The following is a 19,331-nucleotide window of genomic DNA, read 5'->3' on the forward strand; positions in this document are numbered from 1 at the left end:
TTGCCGAAAGTCCATTCATTGCCCGGTACACAAATTATGTGGTTGCTCAAACAAAAAATAGCGGCTGCCCCATTTAACGCACTTGGAGACATCCCATTTTCTGGTGGCTTCAAGAAAATGCCACATATCACTCGCCCGTATCTCGATTACCCTTTAGCCAAAACAGCCAGCAAGCTACTTGTTACATGCTTACATGTCATGAGTGCTTTTTTGGAGTCTTAGATTATTTTATTTTTTGAAAAAGAAAAATGAAATTTTAAATGTTTCTTTACAGTTTTGAAAAAAAAAATAAGAATAATCGGATTGGGTTTTGGGATTTGTTATAGAATCTAGTTAGAAATTCTAAATGCACCCACGCATATAACTAAAATGAATAATAATTGTTTGTTGTTGTCGATATATCATCACTGATAAATAAAAACTGAGCAGGGTCAAGTTTTGACCACAAAAATTTGAGGAAGCCGCTTTGCAGGACCAAACTCATGACATATCCAGTAAAAATACAGAACAAAAGAAAGGCAGAATGTTGAAAATTAATTGAAGAATCCGCCTACAGTCAAGATGGCTACTTCATCATATATCTAAATTCTAAATTCAGCTTTTCTTACAAAAATTATATTCAAGTAAATCCCATGTAGATTTGTGACCCTACATGCTCACCTCAATACTTCTATCTTAACCACCAGCGCTGAATAGCAGAAATTGGAGTGTTCAAGAACGGTGCATAACGATAAACAAGTGGATTGACAGTCCTCCCTATCTTTGCCCACACGCTTTGATGGTAACCAGCACTCACAGGCGCATGATACATGAGTTTCAAGAGCTGCCAGACAGATTTCCAACAGGGAGAACATTTTTAGATTAAGTTATATAGCTGTAGCTCATATGCATTACCGCGTATGTTTTCTCTACATTAACTACAATTTCTCTCTATCAAACGCATCTGATGATAAATCATTCACCTACTATAAAAGTAAAAGTAGATTCAAACATCATGTTAAGAATCCTCATAAATGATGACAGTGAATTTTAAATGGAAACCGCCAAAGGCATAATATGTTAAAGAGTAACAAAGAAACCCTGGGACATCCAGATATAATCCAGTTTGGGGTAACATAGAGGGACATATAGAATGCAACATTGATCACCATATAAAGAAAATACATCATTATCATATCAAAGCAATAATATATTCATTCTACCGACCGTTAGACTGCATGGAAAAAAAAATTTGTGGCACAAAATATCCATAGAAAATAAAGCTATGTAGTAATAGTTAAACCAATCTATAGAAGAGAGGTGGAATGTCCAACCTGCCAGTACATGAATGTTTGTATTATGTTACGCTGCCACCTGTATGAGTAATTAAAAGTAAGACGAACCGAATTAAACAAAAAAAGTAGGAAGAAATGATTTGAGAAACTTACGACAACAGAGAGATAATTAGAAGGAAGCCAAGTCCAATCTCAGCATGTGAAGTAAGTATGCTAAGAGTAGTTGAGTTAGACTCCACCCATACGCATGCATCTTCCAAGTATTTCCTGTCACCAAAAGAGAAATTATTGAAAATGTTTTATGTATTCAATTATATAATACATCATACAATATGCAAATTACAAATATAAACACATACATAAAACCATAACTACTGACTTCTTAGGCTACACAGCTACCAAAGAAATCATACCGTCAAGTGGAATGTGCCTAAATGCTCTCTGAGAATTTTTATTCTGTCAAAGGCTCTTACTTCGTAATGAAGTGCTTAGTGATTTTCATATTTATTTATTTATTTATTTATTTCTAAACACTTGAAAACAAACATAAGTTCATGTCATGGCAAATTATAGTGACCACAAAAATTCATGAGTCGGCAGGTCTCATACCTGTACAAGATGGAACGACTAAAATTACGCCTTAAGAACTTCGCAACATGTTCCACAGAGCGGCATAAAATGGGAATCAAAGCAACTGAAGCAAAGCTCAACATAGTCAGTCCATTATATTAAATAAGCGACAAGAAAATGTCTGCTATATAGATTGAGGGAAAATCAAACTAAGAGACAACATTTTAGAGACCAAGCAATACTCACATTTTAGGCAAAGATGTGAAGTAACAAAGGAGAGGCAGTAGATGAAGTAAATAAAATCTTTGGTTGCTATTATTGACTGAAAGTAGACTTGCAAAGCCTGCATATTCCATGCTCTGGGTTTCTGCATATGGTATATGACTGATCAATCTAAAAAGAAAAACAGCATAGCATACTAAGTGTAGGATAAAAGGCAAAATGGATGGGTACCCCATAAAGTGAGTACAAAGAATATATAGAGGAACACGCCGTGCCCATAAATGACAGTCTATATGCCCTATTTGAGAGATTCCTTGGTATGAGTGGAAATATTGCAAGCATAGCCACAACAAAAACCTACAAGAATTAAAACATAGAAGTAAGCTTAAAAATTTACAAATTAGATGCAAGAACTAGGACAAAGCATAGCCCATTTTGACTGAGATTGCATAGATAACTTTTAAGGGATTAACAAGACTTTGTGATCTAGTGAGAGGATCCACGACAAAATTCATAACTCGACAACTTCCACAAATATTAATCAAACTATATAACTATCATAAACCATCCAGATACTCAATTGAGGATATTCCTCAACAAATCTTTCCTATCGCATCAAAGTTAGGCAGTATTGTCCATCAAGCCCCAAAAGAATTGATTAAAAAAAAAAAGTTGAAGCATTTATTTCAATTTATTTTATTATTTACTCCTTTCTTTAAATGTAGGTTTTTAAAAAATGCTGAATTTTGAGGAGAAATATGAAGAACTCAGGAAACCATTGATATTGTTACCAACCAAGGAGGACTAGGATTGACAATTTCTTACAATTGCATTAAAAAAAGTACAAGCAGAAACACTCAGGCCAGGCCAAAGGCAAAACTCAATCTGAGGATTTACTTAATTTGTAAACCTAAATTTAATACACTTGTACAAATGACTGCATGCGCATTTGTAAGTATATACATACTTGTACGCCTAAGAAACTACATTACCCAAGCATTGACAGAAAATTGTATTGTTTGCCGGTCCCAGCGCACAGAAGTTGTATTGGAACCTGCATTGGTTGATGTCCCAGAGGACCTACTAGTAGTTGACCCTACAACATCAATTTGGATTCAATTCAATGAAAAGAGCAGGATTCTTTCCAGAAAATAGAAAATTAAATGAACTTCTGACTTAAAAATGAAACCGCTGCTGTTTTCAATTCTGTTGATTAAATCAGACATGCAGAGACATGTATTCATCTACCTGGGTTAGCAGAGTTACGCTGTCGAGGTCGGTCATTTGCAGTTGCTGATGAGGTTGAAGATGCCGAGGCTTGTGTTGGTTGAGACATAGACTCCACCACAAGATCAGGATCCTGCTTTTTGAAAAGATCCCACTATAAGAACAACTAACAAGTTGGGGAGAAAAATTGCCCAAAACAGAGGTAAGCTCCTAAACCAACATAAAGTTTACTAATAATGTGAATAATAAGCATCAATAAGCATCTTCCAACCCAAGATGTAAATTCTATACCAAAAAAAACAAGTTACAGAAAAACCCCATCCCAAATATGATTAGCACTTATTTTCTTAAATGCCTATGATACACTGAACTGATCCCAAAAGAAACTAATACCAAAGATGACCAGGACCCAAAACTGGAAAAAAAAAACAAAAAACAAACAAACAAAATCAATGCAGCAAATCAGGAATGACAAATCTCATTCCCAATTCCAACAAAACTAGGACTTGAAACAATCAAAATCAAATTTTGAAAACGATAGTTTCCAATTACAAAACACTAAAACCCAGATAAAAAATTTCACAACTTGCGATCCCAAATCCCAAATAGAACACGAACAATCCAAAAACATTTGAACAAACCCATATCCCATGTCCAAAATAAAACAAAATACAGTTCGCAGAGACAATAAAAACAACACTTCAAACAATCAAAAATAGATTAACGGTAACAGTATCCAAGAACAAAACATTATAACATCAGAAATCCAAAAAGTAAAAACGGAGATAAAAATTCACAACAATCTGAAATAATTTAATAAAACCCAAGATGAAAAAAGTTGAAAAAGGAAGAGTGTACGAACGATGTAACGTTGGTAGAACTTGCGCTTGTAGTGATCGACAACGTCGGAGCGGGCGGCCATGTGCGGCGGAATCAAGATGTTTGACCAGTAATCCGCCCATCGCGGGTCGTTGTCGTAATCGTATGCAGCGGCTGCTATTCTTTTGATTTTCTGCGAATCCTCTCTCTCTTCACCCATCACTCACTCTCTCACTTCGTTTTTGCTTTCTCGCCGTCTCTTCGAAGTTTGTGTCCACAGAATACAACCAAGATCGAGCCTTCTTTCTTTGTTATTGCTTCTTTTTTTTTCACGTCAAAAAACAAAAACAATTTTCCTTTTTTTCATTTTGGGTAATTTTAAAAACCTCCCCTGAGGTTTCTAGTAGTTGCAAGTAGATGGGAAAAATTGATTTATTTGTAAGCACCCCCTTCTATTTTTGCTCCGTTTAATTTCCGTTTAGGTAGTTGGGGGCATTTATGACAATTCGTGAGATAACTAAAAGTTTTGCAACATCTGGTGGCAATTGGCATGAGCACAATAATTGAGACTTGTCTTTTTAATCACTATGCTCTCAGATCCAAATTTCTTAGGTTTCCAAAAGCCTTTAATTGAATGTGTTTTGAGCTCATTGTTATCAAAGCTTGAATTGTTAGACCATTAACAATTGACCCACAAAGACATTTGTTGAATGTATGCACGCCATTGGCTTTAGTGTATAATCATTTCAAGTAATGAAAAAACATTTGACCAAATCTTGCAACCGGTGATTAAGCCCCTGTGAGACTCGGTCGTCTAACTAAGTCAGCAGCCTCACCAAGTCATCCTCATTGCCACCATCTCCATCCACATGTTTTAAAGCCTTTGTGACTCCGTTGACATGCTCTCTGTCAATCCAGGCTTTAATTTCAGTCTCGATAGCGCAGCGACTCGAATGATGGAGTGAGACGAGACTCGCCGAGTTAAAAAGCTTTTGAGGCTATTATGGTTGTGCTATCTATGAAGGTTTGGACAAGGGTTTTGAGGTCGGCGAGGTGTTGAACGAGAGTATGAAAATGTGGGTCCTTGGGAGAGGAGGGCATCGGATTCGGTCTCGAGCTCGAGCGGAGCTTTAACGACGGATGAGTTGAACTCAGCTGAGTTGGAACTAGGGTGCGCTTGGACTTACAATTGATTATTCATGGAGTTTATGTGAAATAGAGGCAATGATCACTCACTGAGTCACTGTATACAAACATCATCAAGGTAATTTCGTCTTTTCAAAGGCAACTAACTGTCAACGAAAAATTTAACTAATGGTGAGCAGGTGCTTACAAATAAATTGATTGTTGTCATCTATTTGTAACTACCTCAAAACTCAGGAGAGATTTTTAAAAATTATCCTTTCTATTTTTTGCGCCTCCTTTTAAACATTATCGTATCGCTTGAGATTTTTACCATTTTATTTAAGAAGAATAATCTTTGACTTTTTGAGATTACTTTTCTCATTAGAACTCAAATCTTTTAATTATGTGTCTTTTCACATTAATTAATGAAACGAAAATTTAGATAAAAAAATTAATAAACATTTAAATAAATATTTACAAATTAATATGACATGACTCCTGTAAGTTCACGAGCTTCTTCCACCCAAAAATAAATAAATAAATAAATTCATTTACTAAAGTTGGGTTAACGTCTTAACGATATAAGCCACTAGGGCTTGGCTCAAGTGGCTAGAGCCACTCTCTCATAAGTGTGAGAGAAATGATTCGAGCCACAACAGACGCATTAGAGGGGTTAATTTAAATTTCATTCCTCGAAGCTTCAAAACTTGAGTGAATATAATCTTTCTTCCAAAAATAGAGTTGACGTCCCTTGAATATTTGAGAGGGTTAAAAAAAGTTAAAAATTTGAGCGGTGTCATATTAGAAATTGTATGATTGTAAATATAAATGTCTTAACGATATATAAAGACATGTATTGATCATGACATATGATTTGATGTCCCTCGAATATTTGAGAAGATTAAAAAATTTGAGCAGTGTCATATCAGAATTGATGTAAACAATTCTCAATAATTATATGATTATAAATATCATGAGTAATAATCTCTTAAAAAAAAAACGTTTTAACAATATATAAAGACATGTATTGCTGATGGCATATGATTTGACTATCGTCGTTAAATATGTACCATAGCTAAATATAGACCGGTTTTAATTTGATTAGATAAAAGAATTAAACTTAGTGAAGCATTGACCCACTTTGAGGAGAGTGTTGGAATATGCTAAAGCTGGGGCTTTGGGGCTCTGGGCAGGTATATGAATGATGAGTTGCCATCCACGAGTTATCCCAATACATGCATAAAAACATTAGGCATTAAGCTAGCTTTGTTGCTAGTTATTTTGACCCAAGAAGGTTCAAATTATAGAGGTTTTTAACAAGCTGTTCTTCAACAAGAACTGGGATTTTTAATCTGAAGCTGACAATGGATAAGAGAAATGCCGTCACTAGAAACGGCAATGGGGTTTCACTCTTTGCGGGATAACCGTTGAGATGCATGACATAACAATCTGCCAATTCATCTGTTTGCTAATGTTGCTGTCTACTAATCCACGGCTTCATATACGTTTACATCTGTAGTTGCTAGCAGGCCTTGTTGTAACATCACCTGGTCACCTACTCACACTTTTAATTTCAAGATTATGTCCACTTCATAACTTCAAAATTATAGTGGCCCCGGTTCATTTTTTCAGATTAGTATTGGGTAAGATTAGGCTCACAACATGATATTGCAAGTCTGTAACATTTTAAATATCTCGTCCCGCAGCAAGATTTAAGCTGGGTACAGACAGCTGCACTCACTATTATTGATACTGTCATTTCTTCCATCACCATCTTCTCTCTGCTTAGGAGCTAATAATGATGTGATCTTTATCCCCAAAAGTCTGTCTACTGTACAATGGCTAAAATGGAAGAAGAATGATTTTTCACATTTAACCTTTTAAGTTAGTATTTGTAAAGGACCATTATTGAAAGAAAGAAATTTGGAAGAAAATATATATCTATATTACTTTAACGGATAGAGATACAAATGGAAGCTGCGTTAATCCATATGTATAACAAAGAATAAAAAATCAGCAATTCCTACAGAAATAATCATTTTTTTTGGCTGAGTGAACAAAAATTAAGAAGAAAATGCACAATCGCAATATTTGTACAAGAATCAAGCAGCAGGACCTGGTTTCTGGATCTCAAATGAGAGCCTCGAGCTGTTTCTGGTTTCCAATCATATTTCAGAAATTTGTCCCCAATTCTGCATACCATAGACACACTCATGGCATATAGGAACTCCGATCCTCATATTCTCGACTTCTCCAACTAGTCTGAGATTGGTTGTAAAAATCTGAACTATAGTCTTGACTACCACCAAATGCCAACCTTTGAAACATTCTGATTTGTGCAGAATGTTGTGCTGAACTGAAAATTCCACTTTGGCCGGGTTTCACTCCATTAGTGAGATCTGATGCTCCATCTAATGTGTCTAAAGCTCTCACTACCTGATTAAGTAAAGAAAAGAAACTTCTGTTATTAAACTTCAACTAGAAATGAAAAAAACGGAAATTTCTTTGTCGTTCAAACATGATTTTACCTGACTCATTCTCGGTCTTTTTGTTGCTGAATGGCGCACACAAGCTGCAGCTGCCTCAATCATCCAAAACATTTCACTGTCCACATAGTTCTTTTCCAGCCTAGAATCTACCAAGGCTTCAAAATCCTCATGTTCAAGTGCTTCAGCAAGCAATGGTCGAGCCTGAACAACACACGAAATAATCATTAGCTATATTACAAGATGGTCATTGGAGCCCTTGGACATGCTGAAGAGAAAATTTTGAATGTATCCATTTGACCATTCACTTTAGTTAATGTCATTATCTAGCAAATATATAGAAGTTCTCTATTTAATTACTTTAATGGAAGACAAAAAATAAAAATCTTTGTTATAACGGAAGACAAAATCTTTGGTATAATATCTGGCTGTATACAGAAGTTTGAGGTCTTTATAACTTACCCACTCAACCAGGCTCTCATCACCCAATGGTTGAGAAGCATCCACAGGCTTGCGACCTGTGATTAGCTCCAAAAGCACAACCCCAAACGAATAAACATCAGACTTTTCTGTCAGCTTACCACTTGTTGCATATTCTGGAGCCATGTATCTGGAAATCACACCCATTGATCAGATATATATAAATAGGATATAAGATAACAGTACATATTAAACAAAAGGTTTTGTCATATTCAACCAAGTGCTTTATAAACACACTGGCTAAAGAACAATCATAAAACAGATTAATGTCTGTCTGTAATTCTAAATTTATTGCAGAAATAGCATTAACATTTGACCATGCTCATACAGCATAGTAAAAAAGGATCTAATGCATACACAAGAATGAAGGTTCATAAATTACTTTACAAGTTTTGCCACAAACAGTTCACCTACCCAAAGGTTCCCATTACACGTGTAGATACGTGTGTATTTGAATCCAATTCCAACGCTATCTTAGCAAGCCCAAAATCTGCAACCTGTAAAAATAAAAATAAATGAATAAAAAAGCATCTTTAAGAGTATGAACTCTGACCTACAAATTTAGATGGAGAAAGTAAATTGTTTGTCGAAAAAATAAGGCGGAAAACTCAGGCATACCCGAGCTTCAAAACTGCTATCAAGAAGAATGTTCGATGACTTGATATCCCTGTGAATAATGCGAGGATGGCCTGGTAAATCAAAAAGTAAAATGTTTCAGTACATGATACAAATGAAAGCAGTTCACATTCAGACCAGGAGAACATAAGGAAGACACAATTTTACATTAAACTCATGCACGTATTTAGATAATTTAAGATGGTTATTTAGCTCATAATAATGTTGATCGAGTTGTCTTTGTTTTATACTTAAAGGGCATTGGGAAAATTATAATGTTGGACCAGCACGGCAAAATGTGGAAGACGACAATGAGAAGCTCTATCAAAGATAAAGTACCATAAGAATGTATTGATTGCTTTTTTACAATCAATGACATAAATGAATCCAGAAACAAACAAAGAAGAAGAAATATTACAGTCTTCATGGAGGTATGCTATCCCACGAGCTGCGCCAGCAGCAACCTTGACTCTAGTTGCCCAATCCATAACAGGTCTGCCTTCAGCTGCAAAATCGTGTAGCAAAACAAGAAAGTTACCATTTTATCATTTTTCAAAAGGGAGATAATTCATGTGGGGATATTCACAAACTGAAGCCTGGGTTCTCAAGCTTAAAAGATCCACGAAATGTTTATTTGCATATGAAAAATCCAAAAATTGTTTTAACTATTACACAAGGAGCAATTTTTGGTGCAAGATTAATGAATCAAATAGTTTCAGGCCATTCAAATACCTCATGAGGGACCTTTTTTAATCCTAAATTTTATTTTCAAGACATGAAATTTAATGCTTATAGAGAAAATGGAATTCTAAAATTCTAAATTGAGAAGTATGCCTTACCATGGAGATGGTAGTGAAGAGTATCGTTAGGGACATATTCATAGACAAGCAATCTTTCACGCTCGGATATACAGTATCCCACCAGTGAAACCAAATGACGATGATGCACGCGGCTAATGATCTCAACTTCTGCTCTGAACTCGCGCTCTCCCTGTGAACCACCTATCTTTAACTGTTTGACAGCTACTTCTCTTCCATCTGCCAGGACGCCTTTGTATACACAACCAAATCCACCTTCACCTAGAACATTATGAGCTGAAAACCCATTTGTGGCCTGTATCAGTTCGTCATACGTGAACCATGACCTTGAATTGCCTAGTACACCTGACTCTGATGGTGAACGTGAAAAACCACTGTTTGACCCATTTCCTACCAGGGGAGCTGGAGAATGTGGCCTTAGAAATACTGAATCTGCAAAGCACATGCAATTAAACTAATTATTATAGTTCAACAGCCTCATTTGCACTAAATATATGTTATAGCTAGCCAAAGAGCAAACTCAAAAGAATGGATTCAAATACAATAACAAATTAAAAAACATGAGAATAGATAGCCATGCAATTTTTTTTCCAGAAAGCAGAGAACATTTGATCCTCTCCTGTAGAGAGAGAATCTAGAACGAACATTGCAGCTCATCACCTCGATATCCATGACCTAAAATGTCTGAAACAAATGGACAACATGTAGTGAACCACGGTTCATATTCCAGGCCCAAAAACAATGAGCTAAAAAGTAAAAACTATGAGCCAAAAAAAATAAAAGAATATATTTAAATTAGTATGACTTGCCAATCAACATGTTGCTCTGCAATAAACTCAATAATTTAGATTGAAGATACATCCAAATAAGCATATAGTTCCCTGAAAAATATCATCTCAAAATGCAATTTCCAGAATGTACAGCAACAGTAATCACATTAGAAGTCAATTTGCCAACTTTTCACAAAAGATGGTGCACATGCACGCACACACCATGCATGCTCTCATATGTTGTTATAGACATATCGTTACCTCTTTTTTTCTTCAAAAAAAAGAAAAAAAAAAAACGAGTTTGATTCCATAGAAGGAACAATTTACAACTATCCAGTTTAAAGCAAGAGCTTTCCTTTCTTTTGACCAATGATATTACACTTCAGTACTGTTTATCTAAATTAAGAGCCATTTGATTACAGGTCCTATTTAATCAGGCAACATCTACAAGATCACAGTGATTTTACTTAGAGCTAGTACATATCTAAACAACAATGATTCAAGATTGAAAACCTAAAGAATCAAAAACCATAAGGCCATAACTTAAAAAATTACTGAGCAATGTTCAGTAGATCACCTGACTTCTGTGAGGAGGCATGGGGAGACGGCAAAGTGTAACCAATATGTTCCCCAGCTCTCTTTTTCTTTCGTTTATGCGCAAACCACACAGCCATCACAAGAAGACTTAGCACCAGAAACCCAACTGCAATGCCTATTGCCACTGCACCTCCAGTGCCTAAAACCCCTGCATTCCTTGGTGACGCATTTGCTGATACAGTGGTCCCATTAGTTGATTTTGCTGTTGGTTTCTCAGTTGGAACAGATGGTAGCGGTGGAGTACTAGGACTTCCACGTGTAGATGAATTACTAGGAGGAGCAGGAGGTGAAACTGCTGGTGGTGAAGAGGTTGAGGGGACTGAAGGCGGTGGTGGTGACAATGTAGACGCCGGGGGAGATTTTGTAACTGGTGCAGGAGCAGATTGAGAAGGATGAGGTGGTGGTGTAAGCACAGGAGGCGAAGGAGTACTTGTAGGTGGATTTGACGAAGGTGGAGGTGGAGAACTGGAGGAAGGTGGTGTTGGGACATTGACTGGAGGAGGTGAACTGGAGGAAGGTGTTGCTGGGACATTGGCTGGAGGAGGTGAACTGGAGGAAGGTGTTGTTGGGACATTGGCTGGAGGAGGTGAACTGGAGGAAGGTGTTGTTGGGACATTGGCTGGAGGAGGTGAACTGGAGGAAGGTGTTGTTGGGACATTGGCTGGAGGAGGTGAACTGGAGGAAGGTGTTGTTGGGACATTGGCTGGAGGAGGTGGAGAAGGTGCCAAGGCTTGAGGCGGGGGTTGGGCTGGAGATGGAGGCGAGGGATCGACTTCAGGAGGAGGAGGAGCATCCAGTGGCGGTGGTGGGGATGGGGGTTGAGGGGGAGGGGAATTGACAGCAGGAGATGATGGCGGGGGTGCTGTTGGTGGTGATGGTGGAGTGGATGTTGGTGGTGAAGGGGGTGGGGATGCTGGTGGTGGGGATGTTGGTGGAGGCGTTGTTGATGGAGGTGGTGATAATGGTGGTGAAGGGGGAGGGACAGCCGGGACAGCTGGAGGGGAGGATTGAGGGGGTGGAACTGAAGGAGGTGGTGAAGTAGCTATCGATGAATCCAGTGGTGGTGCTGGTGGTGGAATCAGAGAAGGCAATGAATTTGAAGGTGGCAAAAGTGAAGTCATTATTTTTTATCTGAACAAATGAACCAAAGAATATGTAATGTAAAGCTAATTGTCCAATGTACCTATCAAAGATCAAATCTTTTCTCAGAATTATACAACTATACAAAAATCTACAACAAAATTCAGTCCATAGAACACACTTCTCACAGCCAAAAGCTCAAATCTTTCTACACTATTGAAATCCTCTTAACAACCTACAAACACTTACAAGCTTTAAAGAAAACTCTGTCACTACAAAAAAGTAAATAAATAAATAAACACAACCCAGTTGAGAGAATCCTCCACTGGCCGAAACCCATATCAAAAATTACAAAATTTAGAACAACAAACAGATCAAAAAGAGTCCACTTTGAAAAGATCAAATGCAGCATCAGCCAGATCACTGAAAGGGACAAAGAAAAGATCAAGAAACTGAGGACACAAAAAAATGCTTACCAATGTTGATGGAAATTGCTGGCTGGAAAATTCTATTTTTTCGCTAATTTGGAAGAAAGCAAAGTTGCTTCCGTGGAAAATGGTAAAGACTAAAAGACGGTGCTAAGTGTTGGCCACAAAATGTGCAAAACAAACGTGGGGGCAACTTTGCAGAGCCTTGACATCACATGTTGTGTAATCAGACAATTTCAGTATTTCATACATTCGCACCATGTTCGGAGAATTACTAAGGCAGGCTTATATATTCTTCTCTAAACTCACTTGGATTCTTTTTTTGACCTTTTTCTTTTTCTTTTGTTAATAATATTCTTTAAAAGAGATAAATTACAGTGTAGAATTTATGCCCATTTTATCTAAGAATCTTCCATTATCTCTTACAATAAATAATAAAAAATAATAACAATCACCCCGTTAACCCAATAGAATCTTAACCCATTGCTTTCCTTTTGTATAAATAGGATTTAGATTATCCATTTTACGAGTTGAATCAATTAGTACACATTTGCCGCATAAATATTGTATCATAGTGTATACAGTGTGTTTGTATTTTTGGTAATTCTTAACGTTACCCACTATGAGACCATTGTGTAATTTATTATTACCATGCAGAGTCCAAATAATATAAAACTTGATGGAACCAATATGGGAAATAAATGAATAAATGGAAAGAAATGTGGGAGTAATAATTGAGTATCGTGCGCATGCCCCAGATAACAAGGAGGAAAAGAAAAGAAAAAGCAATAACAACAACACATGGTCATGGACTCGTGGTTGCCAGTGAGTATTATACTATTATATAAGTTGTGCTATTATATAAGTCAAATCTTTTTTGCGAAATTAGGGGAGAAATTAAAAAAAATTAGACCGCGTTAAGGTTTCTTTTATCCCAACTACAGTCAGCGTTGAATGTACAAAAAATAATGTTAAGTTTGAGTAATATATGTATAAATGTGGATCTGGGCGAGCCTTAAGTTCGAATGCCAAGCCGTGTTGAATTGAACATGCGTGCTGTGTTTTGATTGTGAAATATTTAATTAAACGATTTGTAGCAAATTATTAGGAATCATCAATTCATTATTACGCAAGCCAATCTGTTTTTCATCTGTTAGTTAATTTATTCACTGACAATCTGACATTTTAGTTAATAACGAGGATCTTCATTCACTGGAAAGCTCTTTGTGGGTTTGTTGAGCTAATGCTGGAATTTTGATGGGGTTTCTTGTGTATCTGGAAAAGTGTCTTCTTTTGTATCTTTAACCAATAATTTCCATCATCGTGCTTGTTTTTCGTACTCTGTAATTTATTTTTATGGGATTATTTTCCTTCATTGGAAAAAAAAAAAAAAAGAAGTAAAATGGGTATGTTTAGGAATTTTAAAAACATTGTTAGACAAGGTGAAAAACAAATGTAGGAGGAAATGACAATGAACATAAATCTTGATTCTTGCCATATTGGGTTGGACCAAGCACATCGCATGCCCATTTTTAGAACTTTCAAGCCCAAGCCTAACATTTTTCAAAAACCGTTTTCGTTTTTCGAAAGTAAAAAGCAATGAAATTTTTGTTTGTTTTTTATATGTTTTACAAAATATGTTTTTTTTGAATGAAAAATAATATTTTCGAAATCTATATGTGTGTGCGCGCGCACGTGCGTATATACACACAAAAAATATAGAAAACAACCGCACACATGTCAAATTATTATTGGAGAAGTTGTGGGTCCTACAATATAGTTCTCCCAATGATATTTTCAACATGCAATCGCTCATCGTAATAAAAGACAAGATGAAAACAAAAAGAAAACACATGAAAAAAAAAATGATACATGATGATTAGAAGCATGATGCTTCATGATGATATACTCAAATTGAAAGACAACCACTATGAAAAAGCAAGCGAGAAGGCGTTGGGGAAAGGCTTCCGACGGAACCAAGTAAAATATAAAATTAATAAACTAATTTTTCAAGTAGTTCTTCAAATTGTTTCATTTTGTAATCTTGGAAATTTTTTTGAGGTATAAAGCAACCTCTCAAAAAGGTCTATCTTCTGGTACAGCTTCAGCTATATATCTTGATTGTTTTTAATCATACGGTTGAAAATGGCCATTTCATATTTCAAACATACAAATATGCATGCAAAAATTTAAAACTATTGAGTAAATAAATTGGAAGCAAGTGATTGAAATAAAATTGATAGATTGATAGCAAACAAAATATATAGGGGCTTGATATGATGTGTACAATCGTGCATGTGTGACTGTGCGTTTGTCATGTTTTCATTAAGGGATTATGGGACTCACATCACAAGCTCCCAATAAAAATCTGACACGTACATAATCGCGCATCATAAAATATGCAAATTCTATAAATGTGGAGCTGTGCGTATACTTCACCGGCTTCAAGTAAGTTAATGCAGAGCTACTTCTAATTCTGTATAGCAAACCGAGTCATTTTGGTAAGATGACAGAAGAAAATAAATTTCGATAGTTAGCAGATACACATGCATGATCAATAGCTAATGTCAAGGCTATAAAATGTTGTTATAACTAGTTATCCCATTATCAGAATGCTGCTTTAAAGTCCAAGGCTCCAAGCTTTTATTGTTTGGTTTGCAGTACGGATTACTCTACAGACAGCCATGGGTTTAGTTTTCCAATTGCATTACGTCACTTTATAAGGATAATTTTGCTGCACACAATATGATGTAATTCAATGTAGTACCTTCATTAACTTTAGAAAATAGGACTTCCATCTTCGTTAGTGCTTAAAGTTTAATCTATCCGTTTCTTGATTGCTCTTGATCTCTCCCTCTGATGTGTATATAGAGCGAGAATCACCAACGACAAAATGTGCCGATATGTAGCCTGGGAAGAAGACATAGCAGGAAGTTATGCTTATGAGCAAAATCATGAGAAATGAAGCTGCTGATTTTTTATGCCAATTGATAAGAGTACATGAATGAGATGAGAAAAATGATAAACAGCATTAAAGAAATTACCAAACGGTTAAAAAGGATAAACTATTGCTTATTTGCTTTCTTGATTGTCATACGTATTCTAGAAGGTATCAAATACATACGTATTCCATTAACTCAATGAGGTGCTCAGGTATGTGATTAGAAAGAATCTGTGTGGATGGAGTGTATTGAACAATCTAACAGACACTTGGTAAATATATTTCTACTTTTTAATGAATTATTGCTCTTTCTTTGTTCAGTTGGTTCCGTAAATCTATTGAAATGGTCTGATGGTTTGGTTGTTTTTGCAAGCGTACTTCAAAACTTTCTGTATCATAGACAAGCTCCTTGTTCTTATCTACTTAAAATGATCAACATTTTCATTTTTCTACTAAAAGCCAAACCAAGAAGTTTCCAGCATTTTAGTGTGCCTTCAGTACTTTTTAACCTTGGATAAAACTTCCAGACGTAGAATAGTAATTGTCATTCATATTGGTTTGACAGAAGCCGAATAAATGAAGCCTACAGGCTTTAGAATATTATTTAACAATGAGACAAATGATAGTCAGAAATGCTTTATAATCTCTATTATTTTATTATATTTGTATAAACATACAAATAACTAAAAAATAATACACAATACGGAAAACAAATTCAAACCTGATGCTAACCAGACTGATCCCCAAATTAAATATCCCCACATTTGCAGCTTAAACTTTTTTACTCCAATTCATAAGTTATTCAACATGATATAAAACATAAGGGAAACATATTTAGTGACAGTAGTGACCAAACCAACAGAATTTTCCGCCTCCACTGCATTCCTCTTCGTCTACTTCGCCCCTACTGTGAATCCACCATAAGAGATTAGTGAGTGAGTTCCCATCATCATAACCATTTAAGTTCCTGATCTTCTGCAAAGCACTATCTTTGTCATAAATCCCTTCTAAGGAATAAACAAATCCTTTCCATCCTTCGCCAACTCCCTCTCTGCCTAGAGCCGGTAACGTCCAATTCACAAGCTGTCTCACAAAACCAACATCAGAGAACAAAACCTCAGAGATTGGCGATAAGGGTAGCAGTTGAATGCCAAGCCTGCACTCTCTCCAATCAGGTGGAGCAAACCAAAGTCCACTATCTCTTTTGTTAGCCCACAAAACACCCACAACTCTGTTCTCTCTGGTGAAATCTTTGTCATACAAGGTATCTTCCTCTCTAATATGCCACCATGTTTGTGCTGCCTGAATCTCCATTGCTGTAAGCGTTGATCCAATGGCCACGAGATGTGTATCTCCATAGGCTAGCCCCATCAAAGCAGCAGAATAGTATGCGTTCACAGCCTCACTTGTGCTCTCTTGATTCCTCCCATCTGCAAATTCAGTTAGACCTCCAGCCCAAGAATGCAATTTATACAAGTCAAAGCATCTCAAACGTGGATAATTTGAGTTCTCTCTCCTGCCTAAGTTCATAAAATCAGCCATAAGCGAATAAGCTTGAGGCCTATACTTCCTCCCCCAAACCGGATCAATCTTGACAAGCACAGCAATTGCATAAAGAAAGTACCCCAAGTGATAATGATGGTCGTTATACACTCCAAATCCAAAATCTGCTCCAGAATCTAACGAACCTTGTTTTGTTACAATTCCACCCCACTTTCCATCATACAGAAAACCATTACCATTAAAAGTACCATCCAACCACGGCCCAATTGTATCCCTCAAGTACTTCCTTATTGCCGGTATGACATCAGGAAAGCTTACCTCTTCAGCTATCAAAGCCAACCTTGCTGCTCTAGCAATTAATTTCCCATAAAAGTAAGATGAATTTGTAGTTATAGGAGTTGAATTTAAGGCCTCGACATCCTTTGAAAGTGCTGAAATTATTTCATCATACGATTCTTCTCTATTACCATTAATTGAATGCCATGTTACCGAAACCGAGTGAGGTTTCAATACCCAAGAATCACCAACAACACCAACGAGATCACCATCTATACTTTTATACTTAAAATCTTCTAAAACACTAACATCGGAATCATCAATAGACAACATGTTAAGATGCAAAGGATGAGCCAACATAAGTAAATCACCCCATCCTTTCTTTTGAAATTTGTACTCTAAACAAAAAGGCTTAGTAAAAACAGCATCACCTGAAACTGGATAACAAGAACTGAACCGATCAAGAATTGACTGGTACTGAGGATCAAAATCCGGCAACACTGCAATCCGGATGATGCCAGTAAACCCACCAGAAGTGAGCAAAGAAACACCATTTTGGCTCAAACTAATCGGTGAAGATGAATACAAAAACCATGTTTGGTTGTTGTTAAGCTTAATGGTGTACTTGGTCAATGAATTGTTGGCATCACAAGAGAGAATGGCATGAATAGTTGATATTGAAACTGGGGTATTATTGACTATAGAACAAGTCAAAAAAGGGCTTCCTCTGACGAGAAAAAATCGGAAATTTGCAGCGGGCATGTCAAGAGTGACGCTGAGATCACTGTAAGATGAAATAATATGACTTTTTCGTGAACTTGGTTCGGTATTATTTGATGCGGAGATGATGAGATCAGCATTGAAGACCTGGTAAATGAAAGAAGGGTTGTGGAACCGAGATGGATATGAGACGGAGAGTGAAGAGAGTGAAGATTTGATAAGATATGGATGAATGTATTCAGGCTGATCACCGGCTTTGAGGGTGAAGTTTTGGAAGAAAGAGTTTGTGGGGAGAGGAGACGACAAAAGGCTTGGCGCGAAGAAGAGTGAAGGGTCAGGGAGCACAGTGGATTGTGCTTTGGGGAAGAGAAATGGGAAAGTTGGGAGCTTTTTCGAATGTTGAGGCTCCATTGTTGGGGGTGGTTCAGGTTCAAGTTTTGGTGAATCTGGGGGCGAAGGTGAAGCTGAAGGTGAAGGTGAAGGGCTTTTTGTATTTGGGGGTTTATGAGGTTTTCGGGGCTTTTTAAAGGGCTTTGTGATAATTGTCTTGACTCTTCTTTTGAGCTTCTTCAACATTTTTGGTAACTTAGCAATGTTGGTTCCGTTAGTTGGGATAAGGGTTTGGATTGGTTGTGATTTGGTGGAAGGAAACTAGGAGGAAATGGAGGGAGTTTGACTATTTTATTTGCAAGGTTTGACTTTTGGAAGAGGGGAAATGAGATGACTTGGCTTGGAGGTTTTGAGATTGACGTTTGAAGAAATGCAAAAATAGCGGAGCTGAGAAGGGTGGCTTGGGAGTGAAGATAACGCGAGGAGTGCAAGATTTGCAAAGTTGTTTTTTTTTTTTTTTTTTTTCTTTTTTCGAATCTTAGAATGTGTATACCATACCATGGAGGAAGGTACTAACCAAAGTGGGATTTCATAATGCTTGAGATGCAAGGAAAATATATGCTACCATATATGGTAATAAAAAAAAATCCAATGATAGTATTAACGGACGACAAAATTCCAACACGATCTTAAGATAGGCTTTGGATTAAAGAAGTAACTTGGAAATTGGGCAACATTTGTTGCTAATGACTTGTTTTGTCAATAAGGTTTGTAATTTGAAGCTCGCAAGGAATTAAATTACTTTTATTATTATAACAACAATGAGAAAACTCGCCAAACTATTATCATGCGTTTTTTTTTAGCGCTAATGAATGATGTGTTGTTATTGGATACAGCAGGAGCATTATTACATGGCGCAGTTTTTAGACTAATCGGTATTAATAAATAATAATGATAAAATCTCGGGTGATCCAAGTGATAAATCATGCAAAAGTCCATATTGCGCCCAGCCCAGTAAACCCAGCAGACCAACAAGACATAAACGAAGGC

General features: G+C 36.6%; 3 protein-coding genes across 4 annotated transcripts; all 3 read right to left on the reverse strand.

Moving 5' to 3' along the window:
• Positions 1–361: 361 nt before the first annotated feature.
• LOC102627174 (hypothetical protein) lies at positions 362–4,431 on the reverse strand. The gene is made up of 9 exons (XM_006482247.4): positions 4,156–4,431; positions 3,315–3,426; positions 3,059–3,162; positions 2,298–2,423; positions 2,091–2,211; positions 1,884–1,968; positions 1,428–1,541; positions 1,314–1,353; positions 362–823 (listed from the first exon to the last, which is right to left on the reverse strand). Exons 1-9 carry the CDS (start codon positions 4,330–4,332, stop codon positions 671–673), a joined length of 1,032 nt encoding a protein of 343 aa, XP_006482310.1. The 5' UTR covers positions 4,333–4,431; the 3' UTR covers positions 362–670.
• A 2,728-nt stretch (positions 4,432–7,159) lies between these two features.
• LOC102627466 (proline-rich receptor-like protein kinase PERK8) lies at positions 7,160–12,867 on the reverse strand. 2 transcript variants are annotated; one of them, XM_006482249.4, is made up of 9 exons: positions 12,560–12,867; positions 10,984–12,134; positions 9,658–10,068; positions 9,237–9,323; positions 8,822–8,892; positions 8,618–8,700; positions 8,186–8,333; positions 7,766–7,927; positions 7,160–7,673 (listed from the first exon to the last, which is right to left on the reverse strand). In XM_006482249.4, exons 2-9 carry the CDS (start codon positions 12,122–12,124, stop codon positions 7,449–7,451), a joined length of 2,328 nt encoding a protein of 775 aa, XP_006482312.2. In that variant the 5' UTR covers positions 12,125–12,134; positions 12,560–12,867; the 3' UTR covers positions 7,160–7,448. The 2 variants fall into 2 exon arrangements, with proteins under 2 accessions (XP_006482312.2, XP_006482311.2); XM_006482248.4 differs by having other exon boundaries at positions 10,984–12,186.
• A 3,208-nt stretch (positions 12,868–16,075) lies between these two features.
• LOC102627960 (probable endo-1,3(4)-beta-glucanase ARB_01444) lies at positions 16,076–18,659 on the reverse strand. The gene has a single exon (XM_006482250.4). It carries the CDS (start codon positions 18,525–18,527, stop codon positions 16,287–16,289), a length of 2,241 nt encoding a protein of 746 aa, XP_006482313.1. The 5' UTR covers positions 18,528–18,659; the 3' UTR covers positions 16,076–16,286.
• Positions 18,660–19,331: the final 672 nt, after the last annotated feature.

The sequence above is a fragment of the Citrus sinensis genome, chromosome 6 (assembly GCF_022201045.2).
Source record: "Citrus sinensis cultivar Valencia sweet orange chromosome 6, DVS_A1.0, whole genome shotgun sequence".
NCBI classification, from domain to species: Eukaryota; Viridiplantae; Streptophyta; class Magnoliopsida; order Sapindales; family Rutaceae; genus Citrus; species Citrus sinensis.

Bases quoted from the DNA above. Each gene is read 5' to 3' on its own strand.
- LOC102627960 (XM_006482250.4), bottom strand. From the start codon at position 18,527: ATGTTGAAGAAGCTCAAAAGAAGAGTCAAGACAATTATCACAAAGCCC.
- LOC102627466 (XM_006482249.4), bottom strand. From the start codon at position 12,124: ATGACTTCACTTTTGCCACCTTCAAATTCATTGCCTTCTCTGATTCCA. The intron at 9,324-9,657 runs GTAAGGCATACT...ACGATTTTGCAG, and splicing joins TCTTCACTACCATCTCCATG to CTGAAGGCAGACCTGTTATG. The intron at 7,674-7,765 runs GTAAAATCATGT...TTACTTAATCAG, and splicing joins AAAGACCGAGAATGAGTCAG to GTAGTGAGAGCTTTAGACAC.
- LOC102627174 (XM_006482247.4), bottom strand. From the start codon at position 4,332: ATGGGTGAAGAGAGAGAGGATTCGCAGAAAATCAAAAGAATAGCAGCC. The intron at 2,424-3,058 runs GTAATGTAGTTT...TAATTCTTGTAG, and splicing joins AATTTTCTGTCAATGCTTGG to GTTTTTGTTGTGGCTATGCT. The intron at 1,542-1,883 runs GTATGAGACCTG...TTTTGGTGACAG, and splicing joins AGTCGTTCCATCTTGTACAG to GAAATACTTGGAAGATGCAT.